At 54.3% G+C, this 22,148-nt stretch overlaps 2 protein-coding genes across 4 annotated transcripts in view; both read left to right on the plus strand.

The window, feature by feature from the left end:
* Positions 1-22,148, plus strand: part of SLC35E4 (solute carrier family 35 member E4) — a 221,380-nt gene that overhangs the window by 141,066 nt on the left and 58,166 nt on the right. The window lies entirely within an intron of this gene.
* The window catches only part of OSBP2 (oxysterol binding protein 2), a 129,852-nt gene that overhangs the window by 101,462 nt on the left and 6,242 nt on the right, over positions 1-22,148 (plus strand). For all 3 annotated transcript variants that reach the window (XM_064465834.1, XM_064465833.1, XM_064465835.1), the window contains 6 exons: positions 9,357-9,555; positions 11,452-11,569; positions 12,280-12,346; positions 12,739-12,906; positions 18,036-18,281; positions 21,804-21,924. In XM_064465834.1, coding sequence (XP_064321904.1) covers positions 9,357-9,555; positions 11,452-11,569; positions 12,280-12,346; positions 12,739-12,906; positions 18,036-18,281; positions 21,804-21,924 — 919 coding nt within the window. The remainder of the gene's footprint in view (positions 1-9,356; positions 9,556-11,451; positions 11,570-12,279; positions 12,347-12,738; positions 12,907-18,035; positions 18,282-21,803; positions 21,925-22,148) is intronic.

Consider the following 22,148-nt stretch of genomic DNA (forward strand, 5'->3'; position numbering starts at 1 on the left):
CAGAAACCGCCCTTCCCTTGGGCGGGTATTTTGCAGTAAGCAGCAGCACAGATGTGTCCCAGGGCTTTGATGACTCCAGGAAGGAAGGGAGCACTTATCTCTGAGGCACTAGGCGCATTCAAAACAGCAAGGCACTCTTTCCCCTGATGAATGAAGTGATGTCTCTTGCTGTATAATTCACCATTGAAAAAGAGATGATTGAACGCATCTGGTAGTTGCCTTCTCTTGTGTCACTCCTGGGTGATGAAGTGGCCCTTGTCCCGTGCAGGCAGAGGAAGGGTCTGCTTGAGGAACAGGAGATGCCGCTCCCAGAGCAGTGAGTACTTCCCCAGTAGGTTTATTTCCTCCCCAAAGGTTAAATTCGCAGGGCTGTTCCTCTGGGATGCTCTGGACAGGTGGGACTGCAGGTTTGAGTGCATTCCCTCTGCATCCATTAGCATTGCATTGGAGGTGGTGAAATGCTCAGCCTTGCTAGGACTTCCCCGAGAGATTGTCATCCCCCATGGTTCAGACTTTGGGGCAGAAATATGTGCAGCCTGATGTGTTTGTTTACGCTTTCAAGCTAATTAACTTCGGCTCCGTGTTCTTTGTGTCTGATATTGACTGTTTGCTTCCATTGGGGAACCAGAAGCACTGCCACTCTGCAGAGATGCCTGTGGGCGTGTGACACTACCACCTTGGCAGGACGCAGCTGACCTCGGGTGATCGTTTTCAGCCGCATAAATATTCTGTGGGCCTTTAATGACATTCCTATTAGCCTGCAACAGGCTGTGAAATCTGGTATATTTGCTGTGACAAATGTATGAAAGGTGCTAAATGTGCCGATCACGGCAGTGGCTGCAGACTGTGGAGCTGGCAGCACCATGTCTCGCCTCCTGCTCCCTGGCAGGGTCTTGATGGCACCTTGCCTCTTCCTCCACAGGAATTTGCAGGAGCCTCAGTGTTGCCTTTCCACAAAACCCCACTCTTTTGGCCATTTTGGCTGTGCCTCTGTGTCTTTACAGTGATTTCCAGCCCCACCATCCAATGCTGGATTAGGACCTGCTACAACAACTTGTTCCAGCCATGGAGAGGAGGAGCCACCTCCATTCCTCCTGCCACCTGGTCACAAGTTACACTGGACTTCCCTGAGACCTTGCGCCCGTACTGCAGATGAATGAAGCTTGCTTTTATCTTCCATTGCTGCTGATCTGCTGGAATTACATGGCGACAAGGGATAAGCACTGGCTGGGACATTCAGGGGTGATGAAGCAGCCCTGCCTCTTAGCCTCACCACTTTCTTAATTATTTCAAACAAGCTTGCTTACGGAGCGGGAGAGCATCTTGGCCACTGCTCTCCAACCGAACTCCGTGCTGCGATGATGCCAAGAAACAGTGTGCTCTCTGGGCTGCAACGCTGGCGGGTGGACTTCAGGATTCTGTCCAGCAAAAGCCGGGACATGTTGTACCACCTCTTGTGCCCTGCCATCTCCTCTGTATGCAGGAAGTCAGCAGCTGGGGGGTGTCAGGATTAAAACCAGTCTCCTGGTGGGGTGTGGGGATGGGCAGAGCATCCTCTGCTGGTCCCTCTCCTCTTGCTTGCTGGAGGGCTGGTCATGGGAAGACCTTTGAGGAGGGCAGCACAGACAGTTCGTGCAGGCAGGGTAGGATGGAGAAATCAGTTTTTTCTCTGAGAGACAAGGAAAGCAGGCGGCTGCCTTTGTGACGGTCCCCACTCCGTGGTGTTAGTGGGTGGCTCCCTGAAACCCCCTGCATGTACAGTGCTGCCATGCCCCGTCCCTGCCTGCCTGTGCTGGGGGTAGGAGCAGCCCCGTTGTGTGGGACCAGAGCAAACATTGGTGCTGCCCGAACCCCGCGTGCATCCAGGCACTGCTATAATGCAGCAGTTGCATTGCGGTGGCGATGGCTTGAGGGGGAGTGGGCATATGGGGTGTGATATGGTTGCACCCTGTGCTGCAAGGAGGCGGTGGGGTGGGTAAGCTCTGCTCATCATGATGGGGATATTTATATGAAGGCTATATTCTTAGATGCACTTAGCCTTGACACCCTGGCCATACAGGTTACTGGGAAATTGCTTTTCTTCTGCTTTCATTCTGCAAACCGGCAGCTGTGCTCTCCTTTCCAGTACTTCCACCAAGGAGCCTCTTGCCTGCTGACCTTTGCGAGGATGGCCTGTGTCCCTGCACCAGCGTAACATGGATTTGTGGCTGTGTCTTGCTTACAACACAGATCAGATTCAGTGTAACTAAATTTAGCCGCTGCTCTGTAAGGGTTTTATAAGCTGGATTTCAAGGCATTGTTCCTGCTTGGCAACTGCAATTGTTTGCACCTTTGAATGGGGGGATTAATGAAATGAATGAGTGATGACCCAGGATGCTGGAATTTCGACTGGGTCCATGTCCCCTGTCCTCACTTTAATCTGTGCCAGAACTGGCTGGAGGCAGCTGCTTGTGAGGTTACCTGTGGGGACCATCCCTTTGCTCCTCGGCCACCTGCTGAGGGAGGATTGCTGCTGCTGCTGAAGACGCTGCCCACCTTTATCCCGGGCGGTGGGCAAGATGTGTCACTGCGATGCAACCCACCAGTGGGGGTGGGAAGTGGTGATGCACACGAGTGGTGAAGCAGAAGGTCTGGGCTCCCCCTGAGGGCGCTCCCAGCTCCTGTTTGAGGGGGCAGCTTGGGGTGAGGTGGGTGGTTCCCTGGCTCTTTGTCCCCCTGGCTTCTCCCGAAACAGAAGGTGGGGGGGACAGTGAGGGTGAGCAGCTTGTGGGTGCGTTCAGCCCAAATCCTGAGGCCAGCTGCGTGGTTGCAGCAGGATCAGTGGCACGGGAGGGGAGGGGAGCCTGGATTCGTCAGTGCATGGTGCAGAGCAGCGAGTCAAACCTGTCTGAGGTCAGGACTCAGCAGAGTTGCAGCATGAAGGGATTTATCTCCTTCCCTGGGTCCTTGTCATGCCATCTCCTGCTGCAGCCAGTCCTACTTGGCTGCCCCAGCGGGTTGAGGTGCTGCAGCACTGCTCTTGGTGCTGCTTTGGGCATGGCTGGAGCATGGACAGGGGGTGCCAGGGCACTGCAGGTGTGGTTGGGCAGTGACAGCACGGAGAGCATCTCCCGCCCTTCACCTTCTGTGAGGAAGGGACACGTTGAGCTGCCCCTCCGCCTCTTCATTCTGGGCTGGATCCTTCCCTGACAAGAGACAAACCGCTGGGATTGGGGGTCCCCTGGGAGTCTCCCAGCTCTTGGTGTCCTCCATGGGGTCCCTGTCAGTGAGGACAGACCCCCGTGGTGCCGGTGCTGCATCAGGGCTTCCCGGCAGCTGCGTTTCAAAAAGCTTTTGCAGCCACAGTGGCTGAGATTTAGGGTGATTTGTGCTGAGACAGGGGGCTGCTCCCTGTTTTACTTGCATCCTGCACTAAAGCACACAGTGGCTGTTGGAAATTCAGGGGCTGCTCGGTCCCTGCAGCAGCAACACCTGAGCCTTGCGTGCTGCTCTGTGGAGAGCAGATCTGCAATCTTTGCGTGCAAACACCCAAGAAAAAACAGTTGGAGGGCTGTGGGGAGATCCTTCTTTGCAATTACTAGCTCTCTGTTGCTGGGATGTCTGTGGTGTTGAGCAGATGTCTGCTAATGGTGCGTAACAGCTAATGCTGAAGAGCCCAAGGGTTAAATCCTGCCCTGGGCTGTGCACGGGTGTCTGCCAGCTGCCCCTGCATTAATGGGAGCTGCACAGGGCACCCCAGGATCCCCAGCTACCCCCCAGCCTGTGGCTAGTGCAAGCTGGGTGCTGCCATTTGGGTGCAAGCAGCAATGGATGATGGCCTGACTTCTTTCACCCATTTGCAGAGCAGCAATCAGAGAGCAGGGTGCTGGGCACTGGGACCGCAGAGCCTGACCGGCTTCGGGAAATCCTAAAGCAGGTATTTCGTGTGCTGCTGGGAGCACGCTGGTATCACCTGCGGGCCTGCAAATCCTGCGCTGGCGTGGCTTTTGGGGGAGGACCTGGGCATTGAAGCAGCGGCTCTGGGGTTTCTCCTGCCGCCTGTCCCACCTTCTGCTGTGGCTCTGTGTGGGGGAAGGCATGCAGAGAGCACCCCATCATTGTGCTGCCTCCTGCTCTGGCTGTTGTGCTCAGTGTATGTTGCTCTTCCTTCCTCCCTTCCCCACATGACCACTCGCTGCTCAGGATCTCACCGTCATCCCCCCAAATGCATGCCTGGCAGGACATCCCCCTTTCCAACCCTGTCTCCTGCTTGCCTGCACTCCCCTCTCCTCCAGGACCATTTTCTTGCTCCACAGTGGCACCAAACAGCCCTGGGAGCTGGTGCTGCTCAGCCAGCTGGAAAAAGCATCTGAGTGATGGGTGTCACCGAGAGCGGTGGCGAAGCCATTGCAGCCTGGAGCAGGGAACCTGGCTGGGCCCGGAGGGGCCTCGCTGAACGGTTTGCTTCTGGATTTGTTTCCCCTGGGAGTGGTGAGCCGGCCTCGCCTGTGTGTTACCTGGCACTGAGCAGCAGTGCCGTGCTGGCGTGCCAGCTCCAGTGCGGAGCATCCATGGGCTGCTTCCTGCATCTCAGGCACGGGGACAGCGTGCTGCAAGGGGTTTTGCTGGAGGAGGAAGGTGTGCCAAAGGGGAAGGTGCAGCTCTGGGCTTTTGCAGCTCCCACCAGAAGTAAGTCGCGTCACGTCCTTCGGTGGAAGGCAGCAGCTGGTGGTGTTTTAATTATTGCTGCTGACAGCTGGGGAGGACGTGGCCTCAGAGGATGTTGGATTGCAGCCGTGTTTGATGTTTCTTTGTCCTGGGGAAAGGTCAGTGTGGCTCCTCACTTGAGCCAGGGCTGTGCAAGCAAATGCTGTAATGCAATGGCTGCAGGTCTTGGTTTGTTGTTGGCAATGGTGGGGGTGGCCAAAACAGCCTCGGCTGAGCGGGGTTTTGTTTAAGCTGCCAAAGGGGATGGAGATGAGATGTGGCTGAGACATCTTGGGCTGAGACCTGGCTCCTGGTGGATGATGCAAGCAACCATGGGGGTTGAAAAAAGCCAGACAGCCAAGCCTGAGATAAGGGCTGGTATTCATTTCCCCTTGATATTGACCGCTGGCTTCCTGCAGCCCTGGGGAGCTTGTGGCCTGGTGCTGTGGTGCTGCCCCTGCTCTGTACTGGCGGTGTGGGGTGCATTTTTGGCTCAGGAATGAGCTCTGTTGATAGGGAAGGTGGTGGAAAAATATACCCTGAGCCCTGTTTGGTGCCACTCTCGCTTGTCCAGAGAGCATCCCTTTGAAACTCTGCACTGTCTGGCTGTAGAAGGTATAAAATCAAATCAATAACTTTAATTTGCTTGGCTGTTGCTGGCAGCTGGGGAGCTGGGCTTGGGGGATCTTTCTTGCAGGACATTCTCCTGTTAATCACCCTCAGCATTGCTGCTCTTCCACTGAACAAATGTGACACTTGCCAGGGTTGATCTGGATGCTTCGCGAGCGTGGTGGTTTGGATCAGAGCGCGGGCCTGACAGCGTTTTGAAAATAGTGAATAAACCCTGTGCATACTCTAACTGGCCCCTAAATCCACACAGACACAAGTTGTGGGGTGCTGGCAGGAATAAGCATTATCCGGACCTGCTGTGTGGAGGCACCACTGCCCCTGGCAGGGTCTGGGTCAGTGCAAAGACCATCCTGGTCATCTTCCCGAAACTTCCCCACACTCAGTAGAGAAAGCCTGCAATGCCGACAGCCACTTCTCCATTGTGTGGATTTTCATTTTATTTTTTTTTAATATGGCTGTAAATGAAGCTTCTCGGTGCAGATTTCCCTTTGGGATACAGCAGATCCTCCATGAAGCTTGGCAGCCTTGGGATAGGAGGACCTGAGGTTTTATCTGCTGTGAGTTTTATTTAGGACACTGATTTCTGTTGACTGATTGAGCTATTTCTCCTCTGCCTCCTGCGGCTCCCAGCTCCCTGGTGATGTGCTGGAGGGCTGCCTTCACATGGCTCCTCTGTGATTATCTCCTTTTCCTCTAATTTACCATTATACTTTAAAAACCACATTTAATTCCAGCAGGATAGTTACAGGTGATCTCCTACCGCATCGTTTTAAGATGCTCAACCCCCTGAGCTGGGGACAGCTGGCAATTTCTATCCTTGGTGCCAGCAAGCTGTGCCAAAATGGGTATTTCTGTGCGGGCTGCCTGCGGAGAGGGACCTTCGGAGCAGATAATGAGCTTTGCTGGGCTGGGAAGGTCTCATTACTTGCCCTTGTGGTTTCATCCTCTTATCGCAATGCATCAGCGTAATAAAAGAAGCCAGTGTGCCAGCTCAGGGCATGGGTTAGTTTTAACTGGCAGGAAGCTTCAGCTTGAAGCTGGGTATGAAGGCATCAGGGCAGGGTCTGCCTGTGGGCTTTGTGACCATGGGTGGCTGCCAACGGGACTTTTTGGTGTGGAGAGGGGAGCTGAGTTGCATCCGGAGAACGAGGTGGAAATGCGGTGCGAAGCACCCTGAAAATCGGTGGTCTCCTCTCACCTCTCCCTATGCTCATCCGCGCAGCCCCGTGGGGTCTGTGGCTCACGTGAGGAGGAGCTGGGTGGTCCACATTGGGCTGGGGGTGTCGGATAGGAGCACAGTTAGGAATCTGGGGGGACAGGACCCTGATGTCTCCCTGCCTGTAATCGCGGAAATGGCAAAGCAGGGGGACCTGCCGTGTTCTCCAAGCTTGTCGGAGCCATGTTGTCCATCGTGGCACTGAGGACATGCAGAGGGCTCTGCTCTTCTCATTTCCCGGGGGTCTCCACCCACTCCCTTGGCTAATGGTACAGCCTTAATGCCTTTGCAATGTAGTGCTCATAGGGGAATGTTTATTGAGCTCAGGCAGGTGGTTATCTCCATTGGTGTGACAGCACGACTGAGTTGCTTCCTAGACTTGGTGATGGCTACAAATGGAAATAGAGAGGCTGAAAAACTGACGCTGTGGGAGAAACCTGTGTTCAGAGCTTGCAAACATTTTTGGCTGGATTATTTCTGCCTAGCAAAACTGCATGTGACTGCATCTCATTAGAGAGCCTTAATGATGCTGAAGACTGATGTATGTTGGAGCTCACCCTTGGGACACTTGCATATACCCGTCTGCACTGGAATAAAATAGCAGGTTTGCAAGAGTCTAGTCTATGGGTTTAAATTCACCCTGGCCAGTTTGCTGCTGGGACTGATCCCACAGAAACCTGCCTGCGGACAGAGCTGTGCACAGCGAGAGCAGGTGGGAGCAATAGGGGATGGAGATAACGCAAACATAGGGTCAGGTCCTTCCATGCCGCAGGTATTAGGAAGCAGGAGAGAGCAGAGGTGAATACAAAGCAAAACATCTTTTTAAACATGGCGGGTTACACTGATCTTTTTTTCCAAAGGACAGGTGCAAACTCATGTTCGTCCTTCATTTATCTGATCTGAGTTTGGTTCCTGCCTCTTCCCACGACCTGGGGGCTCCTCGAGGTGAGGCTGGGGATGGTTGTGAGCTCCCAGGGGACGTGGTAGTGTTCAGGTTGTCACTGGAAGCACACGCACCCACCACCTGCATTTTTCTGTATTATCCTGGGATATTTGTTCCCTCTGTTTCATGCTTCTTCACCTAAAATATGAAAACCTGATGCTTTGTGTCACTTTCCTGGTGATTCATTTCTGATGTTATTAAAGGAAACACTTCTTTCACTGAATGAGACTCAAATCCTGCTCCTATCCAAAGGAGAGGTTTGATGAAGAACGGATGAGTCAAAGCTTTTTTTGGACAAATCCTAGTAAAATCAGGCCAGGTCATGGAAGCTGAAGCCCTGAACCTGTTTTGACCAGGAGATACCTTGATATTCATGTGCCGCCTACAGCCCAAATTTAGAGTAACCTGTTAAGAGCTGAATAAATTACATGTGAAATCCAAGTAGACAATAGCCAAGTCCTGGGGATGGTTAGAAGTCTGTTAGACATTCAGAATTCTCTGGGTTTAGTCCTTCTGAATCGTTTTGAGTTTTTCAAGCCAGCATTTATCTAAAGAGGACGTCCCTTGGTATGGTGATTAGTTGGTGCTGGCTGAAGCACAAGCAGTTTATCTGCCTGCAAGTTGCCAGCCTGCCTCCAAACTCCTCTAGAATTTCCATAAAAATAATATTTTCATGCTTCTGAGCATAAGAAGAAGTTTAGTGTGTCCCAACTTCCAGAGATTTAGGGGTGGGAGGAGGAGGTGCAGCCCTGCCTCTGTGCTCAGTTTCATGTGAGATCGTTTGCAAAGGAAATAGTGAGGCCAAGGGGGCTTGGTATTTCAGTCTAATATGAAAAATAACCTAAAAATAGAGCTCTGAGGGTTGGCTCTCTCTTGGGGGACAATAGAAAGGCAGCTTGCAGGAGCTGGCAGTGTCCTGTCCCCAGGTGAATGCCCTGCACCCAGAAATCTCCCACTGGGCATCTGGTGCACCCAGGGGTGGGCAATGCCTGCAATCGTGGTGATGCTGAGCAGGGCTTGGGGGGGTGTGGCGTTGGTTAATGCCACCGAGGGGTTCTCCTATCAGCCTAGATCGCGGTGTCCCAGCTGTCTTCTGCCTGTTGGCATGGGACAGGGATGCTGTGCGTCCTGCAAGGCATTGCTTAGTGCACCCCATGAGCCCTCCTCTCGTGCCCAGTGCGTCTGCATGTGTCCCCATGGCTGGTTGGGTCCCAGGGGCCCGTTGTGGAGAGGAAAGGGCCTTTGGCCATGGTGAATGTGTCATGGGGGCCAGGCCAGGCCCTGTGCTGTCTGCTGGACTGTGCGGCTCTGGGGAGGAGCTGGGCATCCTTCCCCTCCACCTCCTGGGAGCAAAGGGCTTGCTGGCTCCCAGCTTGAGCATCGTCTTCTGTCTGTGGCTGTCACCCTGGGGACCATTGTCCTGTCCAGATCTCTCCTCATCTGCAGGATAGGGATGGAGGTGGCTGCTCAAGATCTCGGGGCGTCTGCAAAGGGCTGGGATTGGCCGAGGTTTCTGTGACCCCAGCCTGGCTCTTAGGGACCAGCGATGGGGCTGGGGACAGGAACAGGCTGCAGGGCTGGGGCATGGCGAGCTGGGCTGCTGCGGGAGATGGGGCATCACGAAGGCTTCGTAGACTCAGAGCAGTTGTCCGTGTTGCAGCTGTCTCCTTGGAGGTGATTCAGATTTGGTTGGTCAGACCTGAACTGATTTTAGCCCTGTGGATACAGGGCATTGTGCAAAGCTCTGCGGTCCTGGGACAGGAGGAGGGGAGTGGTTGGGGGTCAGCTCTGAAGTCACTGTGTGCCAGCACTGGCTCTGTGACAAGCTCCTGGGCTGCGAGGGCTGTGCCAGGTGCTGATGTGTCCCTTCCTCCCCTCCAGGCTTGCCGCGATTTCCTGGACTTAGCCGAAACTCACAGCCGAAAATGGCAGCGGGTGCTGCAGTATGAGCGGGAGCAGAGGATCCGTTTGGAGGAGACCATCGAGCAGTTAGCCAAGCAGCACAACAGCTTGGAGCGAGCCTGCCGTGGAGCCCCCGGCCTGTCCTCCAGCAGCACCGGCATCACCAGCACTGCCAAGGGTGAGCGCTGGCAGCCCAGGCCACGGGGACGGGGCTGGGTGCTGTTACAGGGGTAGAGCAGTCTGGAAAGCCCTGGGTGGATGGGGGCTTTCTGCCTGATTGCTCCCAGCAAGTCAGCAGGGATGGGAAGGATGTACAAAGCAACGCCCTCTATGCCCATGATTTTTTAATTTTTTTTTTAATGGATCCTATTATGCCATAATTGTCCCTAACTGTCCTGCTGCTCCTTGTTTGGGAACTTGGATGTCCCCAAGATACTGGTGCAGAAGAGGGCTGTGTCTCTAGCTTGCTCGTGCTGTTTCAGAATATTTCAATAGCTTTAACCCTCACCAGCGGGCACATCTCTGGCTGCTGGAGGGCAGCCGCGGTGCTCGGAGGAAGCCCAGGGTCCCCTGGCGCTGCTGAGTTCCCAGCTGTGCAGAATGGCAGTGGCACAGCTGGGGCTCATTTGCTGGTCACGAGAGTTACAGGGCAATAAAATCTAACAGCTTTGCATATTTGTGCTGAATCTCCTTCCCTGTGGGAGGCATTAGTTACAGTCTGGTAGCCAAAAACTGCAACTAATGCCTTGTCTTATTTTTAAGGATATATAGACTCAAGGGAGATAATAGTGGCTGTTTGGGGGGTGATGACAGTGCCAGGCGCTGCCCTCGTTTTTGTATGGCCTCAAGGAAGCAGCCTCAACTTGTGCCAGGAGAGGTTTAGATTGGATATTAGGAAAAATTTCTTCACTGAAGAGGTTGTCAAGCACTGGAACAGGCTGCCCTGGGAAGTGGTTGAGTCACCATCGCTGGAGGTATTTAGAAGACATGTAGACGTGGTGCTTGGGACATGGTTTAGTGGTGGACGTGGCAGTGCTAGATTAATGGTTGGACTCTGATTTTAAGGATCTTTTCTAACCTCAGTGATTCTGTGATTCTGTGGCGCAGCTGGGGAGAGCAGGGGGAAATCGCTGTAGGCACAAATCTGGCCCAAGCCCACTGCAAAGGGTGACTCTGCTCCTTTGGAGGGATGTGGGAATGATGCAGGGAAGGAGGTTGCCAAACCCTGCCAGGAAGCCGAGCCAACTGCTGAGTCGGACAGGCCGCTGCGGCGAGGTGGCTGGAGTCGGGGCGGCTGTTCTGCTCCCTCCACGTGGCCTCGGCAGCGCTGTGTTGGACACCTGTGGCACCCCACCTTGCCAGAGCAGCAGTACCACCCAGAGGCCTTGAGAGAGGTGGTCAGCTCTGTCCTGTGCCCTGCACCGTCGTGGCTGCCTGACTCCTCAGCGCGGCTGCTCGAGTGGTGGTTTTGTGGCAGAGCGGTGCTTGGGGAGCAGCGCAGCAAGGGCAGGAACAGGGAAGCTGCACCAGGACTCAAAAGTCACCTCAATGAATGCCTGTTCCCGGCTTTGTAGCGATTGCTCCCACTCCAGCAGGGAGGAGAAGTGCAGGGCTGGAAAACCTGACAGCTGGGAAGTCTCTCTGAGCATCACCTGAAGCACGTGACTTTTTTTTTCCCCATTTTAATCCAAACCAGATTTCCCAGCAGACGGGGTGGTGCTGGAGTGGCAGCCATGTTAGACATGGTTGGGCATGTGAGTCGTCTGTGTCTGGCTCAGGCAGCCTGGTGGCATCTCTGGAGGTGCTCCCAAGCATGGCAGGGAAGCTTTGCGGCCTCAGGCTGGGGAGCCAGACATGCACTGCCAGAGCGCATCCTTGCTTTTATGAGCTGGAAATCGGTATGGCATCCTCTTGTTGTGGAGTGGGATGGAGAGGAGTGGGACAAGCTGTAAAGGGAACCAGCGTTGGAGGGGACACGGCGAGAGGAGGGTGGGCTCTGGGGACAGACTTGCGCTTGATGGGTTCAGAAGGGGACTGGCAACACCTGAGTATCTCAAACCCTTTGCGCCAACAGGGAGCGTGCAGTCTGCCAAAGGAGAGGCCAGTGATGAAGATGAAGAGACGGAGTATTTTGATGCCATGGAGGATGCACCAGCTTTTATCACTGTAAGCGCAGACCCCAGGCACCACAGGTACGAGTCCCTGCCCCAGGGCCATGTGTTGCATGGTGCAGTGTGGTGAAACCTGCTGCACGTGTGGGAAGAGTAGGGGTGAGGCAGTTTGCCTGGTGTTGTGCTTGGACTTGAGAGCAGTATTCTCTCCCATGGAGGGTTATTCTGCATGCACACCGCTGAGCAAACGGGCTGCCTCTGCCCAGGGCTCTGTACTGCGCCTGTCCACTCTTGTATTGCTGGAGCGAGAGAGGCTGAGGGTGGCCCCAGCTATAGCGAAGCAGGCGTCAAGCTCGTGCTGCGGTAAAGCTGCATCCTCTTCCCCAGCAGCTCATATGGGCTCAAGGAGCGCCTGGACAGGGACTTGGAGGGAGATCTCTTGGAGCGTTGGGCAGAAGTGGGGACTACCTTGCCTTCGTGTGCCTTAATCTGCTCTTATACCGCCCTGGGTGTCTGGGCTGGAGGCATCTGTGGTCTGAACCACAGTCAAGCCGCTGGGCTTGCTGGCAAACGCAGAGGCTCTCAGCCCCCAGGCTGGGATGCCCCGTGCTGTGCATCCCCTACCAGTGCCTGCATGCGGCCTCCATCACCCTGTTGCCTTCCTGGGAGCACCCTTGGGTGGTGCAGGGAGACGCTCCAGGTGATGGTGGGTGTGCTGCACTGACCTGGGCTCTTCTTTCCTCTTCTCTGCTCTTGCTTGTGTTTTCCATTTGGTGCTTTCTTCCCCACAGGCGTTCAGGCAGTAACCTGAGTGGGGCCAGCGAGGGCCACCCTGAGGACTGGAACCTGGAGGACAGTGTGAGCGGCTGGGTGAAGCGGGAGGGATGGTCCTGGCGGGATGAAACTGGGGAGAGGAGCAGGAGGGGAGGAGGTTATTGGAGGGACTCTCCATCCAGGTCCTTCTTGTGCATCCAGGATGGAGTAGAGTTGGTTGCTTTGTGTGCCATGGTGGGGGACAGATGTCAGTGGCCTTAACAGCAGTACCCTGAACACCCTCCTAAGGGAAACAGGGAATTGTTGGGGGGCAATCGCACTGTTAATTCATCCATGCCCTGGAGAATAGGCTTACAGTGATGCTCCCCAGGAGAAACGCATGCAGTGTCTCCCGAGCTGCGGTTTCTGCTCCTGGGAACATTTGGGTCATGCTGGGTGAGTCCAGCTTAGACCGGTTTCTTCTGTTGCTTCCACAGGTCTTTGAAAGCTCAAATCAAAGCAGCTACAATGAGTCCACTTGCAAAGATCTCCTGCCGAAGAAAAGGAGACGGACTCGCATCCCCGACAAACCCAACTACAGCCTTAACCTCTGGAGCATCATGAAGAACTGCATTGGTAAAGAGCTCTCCAAGATCCCCATGCCTGTAAGTGAGCTTGTTCCAGGTGACAAGGGCTGGTGGAGAGGGTGCTGCTGTGATGCCAGTGTTGGGGGTTTAGTTTGGGTGTGGTTCTTGGCTGTACCAAGGATTTGGGTTATGGCTCTAGGTGGTCCTGCCAGGTGCTGTGGTAGCACAGGACCATGTCACCAGCTGCCAACCCCATCCTGGGAGACTGGCTTCTGCACCGGCAGAGCCCTTTGAAACCACCTCACTATTCGCCCCAGCCCTGTGATGCGGCACTGATGCATCCTTGCCCCTCAGCTCTGCTGACTAGTAAGCCCTGTATTTTTCCCTGCAATTCATTTGTCCCTTGAAATAATCCACCTGCTGCCAGAGAGCCAGCACAGCCAGCAAGCTAAACGAGCCAGGCAGGGAGAGGTTGTCCTCAGCAGCGCGGAGCTGGAGTGCTAATTGCTTTTTGGTAAATAGCTCTGATGTCATGGCTATTACATTAGGTACTAACTGAATAGGGTCAGCTCTGTCTTTGGGACTGACCCCTTCTCCTGTGCTGACTGTGGAGCACCCTGGGGTGCCCATGCCCCTGGCAGCTTGCTCACATGAGTGCCAGGGTGAGCTGGAGCAGAGGGGACATTGCCCAGGTGTCCTCTGCCAATCTAGTGCCAAGGCAAGGAGAGAACCAGGACACCTTGGATCCTTGAGGATTCAAGTGTTTCACCCGGGGGCTAGAAGAAGAGGAGACCTTTCCGTTGATAACGCTTTTCTTAGTGTGCGTCCTGGGGCCACGATACTCAGAGAGCAGCCCCACTTGCACTGACAGCATGGCAGGGCCGTGTTTCACCCTAGGGACCCAGGGTGCCTTTGTTTTACTTGCAAGAGCAGCCTTTTAGTGAAGGAGGTGCCATGGGGACAATTTACAGCACTGCTGGGTGCTGCTGGCTTTGCTCCTTGGGGCAAAGGCTTCCTGTGGATGGTCAGGGAAGAGGGTTTGCTGGCAGGGGTCTGTCCGGAGGAAGCCCCCTCGCGTGGACTGCCACAGAGGGTAAGTGGGATGTGCGTTTAATTCTTGCAGACAAATAACCCTGTGCCTCATATACCCAGACGAAATGCTGCTCACGCCAAAGCTCCCCCAAAACTGCAGCCCTTTTTTTCAGAGCAAACCAGCCCTTTCCAGGCTGCCAGTTCTGTAGCAGGTCTTCATGAGCCCAGTGAGCGGCATGAGTGGGACCGGGCACCATCATAAGGAATCTGTTTCCCCCAAACCCATGAAGTCCTGGCAAGCCTGGGAAAGGTGTAAAACAGCTGGGGGTGACCGGCATCTATTGTCACTCCAGTCTTCAAAAAGAGCAAGAAGGAGGACCCAGCAAACTATAGGTCAGTCAGCCTCACCTCCATCCCTGGAAAGGTGATGGAACAGTTCATTCTAGAGGTCATCTCCAGGCACGTAGAAGAAAAGGTTATCAGTAGTCATCAATCTGGATTCACCAAGGGGAGATCGTGCCTGACCAACCTGATAGCCTTCTGTGATGGTGTGACTGGCTGGGTAGATGAAGGGAGAGCAGTGTATGGTGTTCACCTTGACTTCCGCAAGGCTTTTGACACCGTCTCCCATAACATCCTCATAGGTAAGCTCAGGAAGTGTGGGTTGGATGAGCGGACAGTGAGGTGGACAGAGAACTGGCTGAACGGCAGAGCTTAGGGGGTCGTGATGAACAGCACAGAGTCTGGTTGGAGGCCTGTCACTAGTGGTGTTCCCCAGGGGTCTGTGCTGGGGCCAGCCCTGTTCAACATATTCCTCAATGACCTGGGCGAAGGGACAGAGTGCACCCTCAGCAAGTTCACTGATGATACTGAGCTGGGAGGAGCGGCTGATACACCAGAAGCTGTGCTTCCGTCCAGTGAGACCCGGACAGGCTGGAGAGCTGGGCCCAGGGGAACCTAATGAAGTTCAGCAAAAGCAAGTCCCGCACCTGGGGAGGAACAACCCCAGGCACCAGTACAGGTTAGGGGTTGACCTGCTGGGAAGTGGCTCTGTTGAGAAAGACCTGCGAGTGCTGGTGGAAAACAAGCTGACCGTGAGCCAACAATGTGCCCTTGTGGCCAAGAAGGCTAATGGTGTCCTGGGGTGGATTCAAAGGAGTGTGGCCAGCGGGTCAAGGGAGGTTGTCCTCCCCCTCTACTTCACCTTAGTGAGGCCATGTCTGGAGTGCTGTGCCCAGTTCTGGGCTCCCCAGTTCAAGAAAGACAGGAACTAATGGAGAGAGTCCAGCAGAGAGCTATGAAGATTACTGGGGGGCTGGAGCATCTCCCTTATGAGGAAAGGCTAAGAGACCTGGATTTGTTCAGCCTGGAGAAGAGAAGACTGAGGGGGGATCTTCTCAATGCTAATAAATATCTAAAGAGTGGGTGTCAGGAGGATGGGCCAGACTCTTTTCAGTGGCGCCCAAGGACAGGACAAGGGGCAACGGGCACAGGTTGGAACACGGGAAGTTCCACCTGAACATGAGGAAGAACTTCTTTACATGGAGGGTGCCAGAGCAGGGGCACAGGCTGCCCAGAGAGGCTGTGGGGTCCCTTCCCTGGAGACATTCACACCCCGCCTGGACGCGGCCCTGTGCCCCTGCTCTGGGGGTGCCTGTTCCATCAGGGGGTGGGACGGGGTGAGCTCCAGAGGTCCCTTCCAACCCCTGCCATTTTGTGATCCTGTGGCACTGACTGGAGTGGAAGTAGCCCAGAAAAATATGATCCATAGCCCTGGAGCCATATTTGGGGTCCGTCCTTTGCTGGGTAAAGGGGAAGGAGCATGTTAGAGGGGCTTGGATGCTGAATCGATTGTGTTTTGTCTCTTCTTAAAGCAGTGCTTGGCACTCTCTGAGCGAGAGTTTATCTCTTTCTTGTGCTATTTCCAGCCAAGATGTACAGCCTGGTGCCGTCCGTTAGCATTTCTGCAGCAGCATCAATATCAGATAAGGGCGTGATGGGTACAGAAATATACTCGGGGCATGAAATAGCAGCAGCTGCCGGTGCCTGGAGAGAGGAAATTTATACCTTCCCTATCAATCAAATCATTCTGGGAGCTGGTAAAGCTGAGTCCAAACCTGAGAGCAATATGTTCTGCTTGCACAGCAGCCCCCAGTGCTGGCTCAGAGGATGTAATTACTCCCTGTCCTCCCTGGGGTGAGTGGATCTGGTTTCCCAGCACTGCTGTCTCTGTAAACTGTTCAACAGAGGTATGGGTTGTAAAGGAGCAGAGCCCGGCGTCAACCACTTGCTGTCAGTACCTCTCTTGGGATATCTATACATATACAGAGGCAGGGAGATGCTTTGCACCCCGCAAGCTCAGCTACACGCAGTATTTCTTTGGGAGATTCACCCCAAGAGCAAGCAGCCCATGGAAGGCATCAAGGGGCAATTTAATCTCCTTTAAACAGCCATTTAAATTCTCTCTCCATAGTACACATGCTTGGAGCACAGGAAAAGCCAGCAGCTCTGTGAATTGAGGCAGAGCTGCCGAATGAGGGCTTTCAAGCTGACATTGCAGTAAACAGAGCAAATGAGGAGGAGATGGAAGCGGAGCAGGCGGCTCGGGGAGGGCTGTTTGGAAACATGGTTAATTATAGTACAAACTGTTGGTGAGCCTGTTGTGCACACTGAGCGACGGGAGTTTCTCCTTGCATGTGCTTCACCCGATTCTTGGCAAATTAGGAGCATTTCCTGAGACCCCATCCCCTTCCCGGGTGACGTGATGGACTGAAAAACTGCTCCTTAATTTTTCCTCTGAACAAACCAACCTGCAGCATTCAAAAGGAAGAAAAGAGCTTTAGGGATTTTGTATTTCGGGTGAGTTCATCTTTCTTCCTCCATGGAAAGATTTTGCTTTGCCATTGCCCAAGCAGCGCCGGTGGAGAGGATGCAGCTACTGTTTTGTTCTTGTGCTGCCTGCATCTCTCCTGAGAGTTATTTCAAGCCGGCTGTGATTTCCTCATTTTTGTGGATGTGAAGCTGCCCTTTCTACACAGCTTGCTTTCTTGGATGCTGTAAGATCTCTGCTACTTAAATTCCTGAGTGGAATGATCTGGGGTTTGTTTTCTTTAGTGTGAAATAAGTAACTTGGCTTATAGAAGTGGTCCTGCCATCCTTCAACCATCTGCTCCTTCTAAAATATATTTCTTTGTTCTGAACTGAAAATAAGTGAATCTCACATGGTTTTGAGGCAGAAGACCTTCTGAGACAAAGTATCTCCCTCTTCCTTTCAATTACTTTTATATTTCAGTTCTTTTCAGAACAAAACAGTATTGCTAAAATCAACCTTTTTTTTCCCCAGAGGTGTTTGCAGCCTGTCCAACCTGGCAATGTATGGCAGTTTTCTAATTGTCAGAGCAATGACTTGGGGCTGGAAATACGACCCACTCAGGCTCTCGCAGGACAGAGCTTCTCCTTGGGTCTCTGCCCCGTGGGGCATTGCCGCCGCCGCCGCCTGTAGCTCTCACACACAGTTTGGGTGCTGTTGTGGGGCTGCAGTTCCAAGAGCAGGGAGACCCCAAAATGGGGCTTTTCAAGGTTTTCTGAGCAGCTGGACTGCAGCCCGGCATGGGGATGGCTTTGCCAGGAGGTGATGGAGGGCAGCCCAGGGAGCAGCACACCCCTGCCGTGCATTGCCTCTTGCTCAATGGATGCTGGCTGGGAGGCAGGAGGGAGCCGGTCTCATTGCTGAGGCTCATTTTGGGGGTCACTGGTGCTCCGGATCAAGGTGATACCTGGGACTATATCTGGTTAGCTTGCGGGGCTGCCACCTCCCTGGTACATCTCAGCTGGGAACCTCAAAGCCTTCATGCTTTCATGGTACGGTTCAGGGAGCACAGCAGAGGCACGTGTTTCTTGCCTTTATTTATTTGCGTGATGCTGCAGAGGCAGCGTGCCGGCAGTGTGCCTTAGCACATCCAGCCCGCACCGTGAGCTGCCCTGCAGGCCTGCTGCTTCGGTTCTGCAGTTTCCAACCACCCTGACTCTTGGGGTGCATCACACCATGCTCGAAGAGCCAAATGTGTGGGATGCTTGTGGGTAGCAGGGCACCGTGCTGGGGGAAAAAGGCAAAGGGTGAAGTGCCGCACTTGGCATCTCTCCTGCTTTGCTAACCCTTACTTCTCCCCCTTCAGGTAAACTTCAATGAGCCTCTCTCCATGCTGCAGAGGCTGACGGAGGATCTGGAGTACCATGAGCTGCTGGACAAAGCAGTTAAGTGTGAGAGCTCCACAGAGCAGATGTGCTTCGTCGCTGCGTTTTCAGTGTCTTCCTACTCGACGACTGTCCACCGCACTGCAAAGCCATTCAACCCGCTGCTGGGGGAAACCTACGAGCTTGACCGGCTGGAGGAGTTTGGCTTCCGTTCCCTGTGTGAACAGGTGAGCCGGGGTCTGTGGAGGGGCTCTGTGTATCTGCCCTGCTGCTCGTGTCCAGCCCAAGCAGCCCTTCCCTGAAGGAGACCCAGCATCTCCTCGCAGTGAGCCTTCCTCCGGGCTGAGGCAGCCCGCAAATCCCCGTTGGCACTGGCAGAAGCAGCAGTGGGCACAGCCCAGGCCATTTTTCAGAAGCAGGAGGACAGTGTGCCTGTTCCAGTGTCGCAGAGCAGGAGGTGGGGAAGAAGGGGACGAGAAAGGTGTCCATCACCCTGCTTGTCTCCTGGCAGCCTGCCTGGAGCTGGGGTTGCTGTCACATCTCAACACCTGAACAGAAAGGGAGAAGCTCTCCTCGCCCGAGCCCCCTCCTAGCCATGTAAGTGATGCCCATGAACTCTGGTACGGTTCCTCCTTGTTTCAGGGTGTCTTTGGGCCAGAGAGTGTCTTGCGGTCTTGTTTCTTTCTTCTTGGACTGCACATTTTTAGTTTCAGAGCCTGGGGGCAACCCAAGAACCTCTGACAGCCCCATACTCTAACCAGAGAGTACATCTGGCACGCATCAGTCAAACGGCAGGTCTTAATTAAAAATCTGGAGCGCTTAATGAGTTGCAACCTATGAAGAAAATTGACTGTTTAATATTTAGCACACTTGGCTAGTCCATCCTGGATTCCTGGGGATGGATGGGGCCAATTACCACCCCCTGCAGGTAGGACATCATGTTGGTGGGAGCTCTGTATTCTCCAGGGGGTGGCTGTGCCATCTCAGGGGCAGAGCGACCATCATGTCTTTCAGTGTTCAGAAGCATCAAACAAAATCACAAACCTCTGTCACTCTGCAGAGGCCAATGCAGGTCCAAGATCTGCAGAGCCTTTCAGCAGACGGTGCCCCTGAGCCCTGTGGGCTTTTTGGGGAGGCGTTGCATGGGAAAAGGGTCTTGCTGCTAATCCCAGCATGCTGTGCTTTGGTGTGTGATGCTCACAGCAAGTGTCAGACTTGCAGATGGGGAGCGCTGGGAATATGCAGCAAGGAGGCTCAGGCTTGCACCAGCATCCCTGTGTTCTCCTGAAGTGGTCTAGCTTGTCTCTGTCCGTCATCGTCGTCTTCTCCAAGCCGTGGCCCTTTGTGCCTAGGTTTGGAGCAGCTGCTGTAGCAGGTGCCACACTGCCATCAGCTCCTCGCGGGACATGTAGGGGCAGACAAAACCCCTCCATGGTTACGGGTGCCCAAGCTTGGCAGACTCTTGCAAAGCTCTGGCCTGGGGCAGGACAGCATCCCCAGTCACATCCCATCTCTCCTGGCTGCGCTGCTCTGGGCAGTGACATTGAACAGTCTCTGTGGGGTCTCCTGGAAATGCAGCCCCCTGCCCGTGACAAAAGGAAAGGTGCTTCAGTAGATAACCTCCAAGGTTTGTGTCTCTGCTGTCTCTTCATGCCATCCAAAGCTGCATGTCCGATGTCAGCCAGCTTTGATCGTCCTCAGTGACGCCCATGTGGTCTGTCCCAGCCTTGGGATCTCGTGCCCTGGGCTGCAGCAAGCCAGGACACTGCCAGCCAGAGTGTCTGAGCTACAGCTGTGAAAGTGCCTTCCCTTCCTGCTCTGCCCAGCACCTTTCCTGCTCCTGGGAGGCAGATCAGAGGCGGCAGCTTCCCTCCAGGCATCCCCTGGCACTTTGCTGTGAACATGGCAGAGCTCAGGTTCATCACACCATCACACCTTCACCTCCCCTTGCCCGGCAGTGATTCCCCCATCCTGCCACACAGCCAAATTCCCCAGCTGGATTTATGCACATCAGAGAGAAATTAGGGGGTCTCTGTTTTCCAGCACCTCCATAGTGCCCTGTCTCCCTGGGCTGTCATCCTGCTCAGCCTGGTGTTATAAGAAGCAGATGATTGCGTACTGGGATGCTCGATCCATCCCTTAGCCAGCGACACCCCTCATCCTCCCGGGGTATGCTCAGAACAACAGGTTGCATTTATTACCCTCATTTGGGCTGCAGTGATGAAGCCAATTGCTGCCCTCCAGGTACTACTGGACATCCCCAACCACATCACTCTCACACCTTGCCACCCCTTTTATTATTCCTTCACGCTCCTTTTCACCACCCTCCTTTCTCCATCCCTGTCCCACCCAAATAAATAATCTGCCCTGAATTACGTTTTTCTGGTTGGTCACAGTTCTCCTACATCTGTACCCAAATTTGGTATTTCTGACACCCCCATGTTAACTGAGCCACAAGCCAGGCTGAAGCCCTGGGTGCAGCTCTCCTGCCTGGTCCTTGCATGCCTCCCTCGCTGGTATGGCATGCGAGATTCATCCAAAGTTAGGTTTGTTGCAACTCGGAGCAAACCTGCTCCATTGCAGCACTCTAGAGCCTTCGGTCCGTGAGCAGAGCCTCTCAATCTCCCTCCTGGAGCCATCTCAGAGGGCACATTTGGCGACAGCGTGGCTTTCCACTGGTGCAGCATTGGCAGTGCTTCTTGCCCTGGTGCTGCAGTTGGTGCAGGCAGCGTGGGGTGGAGAGATGGAGGCTGTTCCCACTGCTCTGAACTTTCCTTGGATGCTGCGTGTGCTGCTCAGCCCACTGATGCGCTTAGCAAAGCGTTGATAATCTTGTGCCTGAAATCCAGTTATCCAAATAGGATTTTCTCCTGCTGGTGACAGTGGGATTTAATGGAGATGTTTTTGCTCTGCTCACGTTTGTAATCCAGTAGCTTGGGGCGCTCAGCCTGTAATTACATCGGTGCAAATAATCTCTGAACTTGGTGGCGCGGCTGTCAGGACCCGGGGGTTGACGAGCTTCTGGTGATGGACAGCGTAGGCTGCGTCAGAGCGCCGTGTGTGAGCTGGGTGAGACCCCCTGGAGGGCAGAGCCCTCTGGCTGGGATGTCCTGCTCCCACCTTGTTTTTCAACAGCTTTTCCAGTGCAGGAGAACATGAGCACCATCCTTTTACAAGTCTTCCCTGGGGATGGAGGGTGTCATATCTGCTTTTCCAGCCCTGGGTGTCTGTAGGGGCAAAGCCGGAGTCTTGGCTGGGCAGGCCCATGTGCCTTGGACAGCGTGGGGACCTGTGTCCCCTGGGAGTTGCCAGGCAGAGCAGTGGGATCTGCTGCTGGTAGGAGAGGTGCTGTTACACAGGGGATCTGGGCTGGGTTTCAGCACGTCCCTGTTTCTCAGCCGGGATCTCTGGAGGGTGGGGCCATGTCCTGGGGTCACAGTACAGCGTCATCTCACAGCAATAGTTACTCAAGTTACTTTGTTACAGCTGATGCTTTGCTAATGAGTCTTAGAAAATCCTGGCAGGAGCTCAGTGCACCTCCACCTGCTGCTGGGTACCTCACAGGAGGTCACCCCAATGCCGAGGAGAAGATTGGGTGGTTCAGGTCAGTACATTGGAGCATCCTGAAGGCCAAAGCTGGTGTGGAGCTATCACCTCTCCTAGGAGACACGCTGTGATGGCTGAGCGCTCGCCAGGCCTCTCCAGTGCTGATGGCTGTGACCTTACGGGCCATTTCTCCTCTCCCCCAGGTGAGCCACCACCCCCCGGCAGCTGCCCATCATGTCTACTCCAAGCGAGGGTGGACGTTGTGGCAGGAAATCACGATCGCCAGCAAGTTCAGGGGCAAATACCTCTCCATCATGCCACTGGGTAGGTGACTTAGGCCAGGAGGATCTGGGAGGATCAGGGCTTGCTTTTTTCCTGCATTGCTCATGCAGTACCCCAGAAGTTAAAGCAACATGCTTGTCCCTTGGGCTCGTGTGGTGCTCAGTGAATTGCAGCCCAAGCAACTTGGGAGCACAGATTTGTGCTCCTGACCACAGACAACCCTATGATAACTCATCTGCCATGGAAATGGAAATTATGCCAGCTGC

This window comes from Phalacrocorax carbo, chromosome 15 (assembly GCF_963921805.1).
Source record: "Phalacrocorax carbo chromosome 15, bPhaCar2.1, whole genome shotgun sequence".
Lineage (NCBI taxonomy): Eukaryota > Metazoa > Chordata > Aves > Suliformes > Phalacrocoracidae > Phalacrocorax > Phalacrocorax carbo.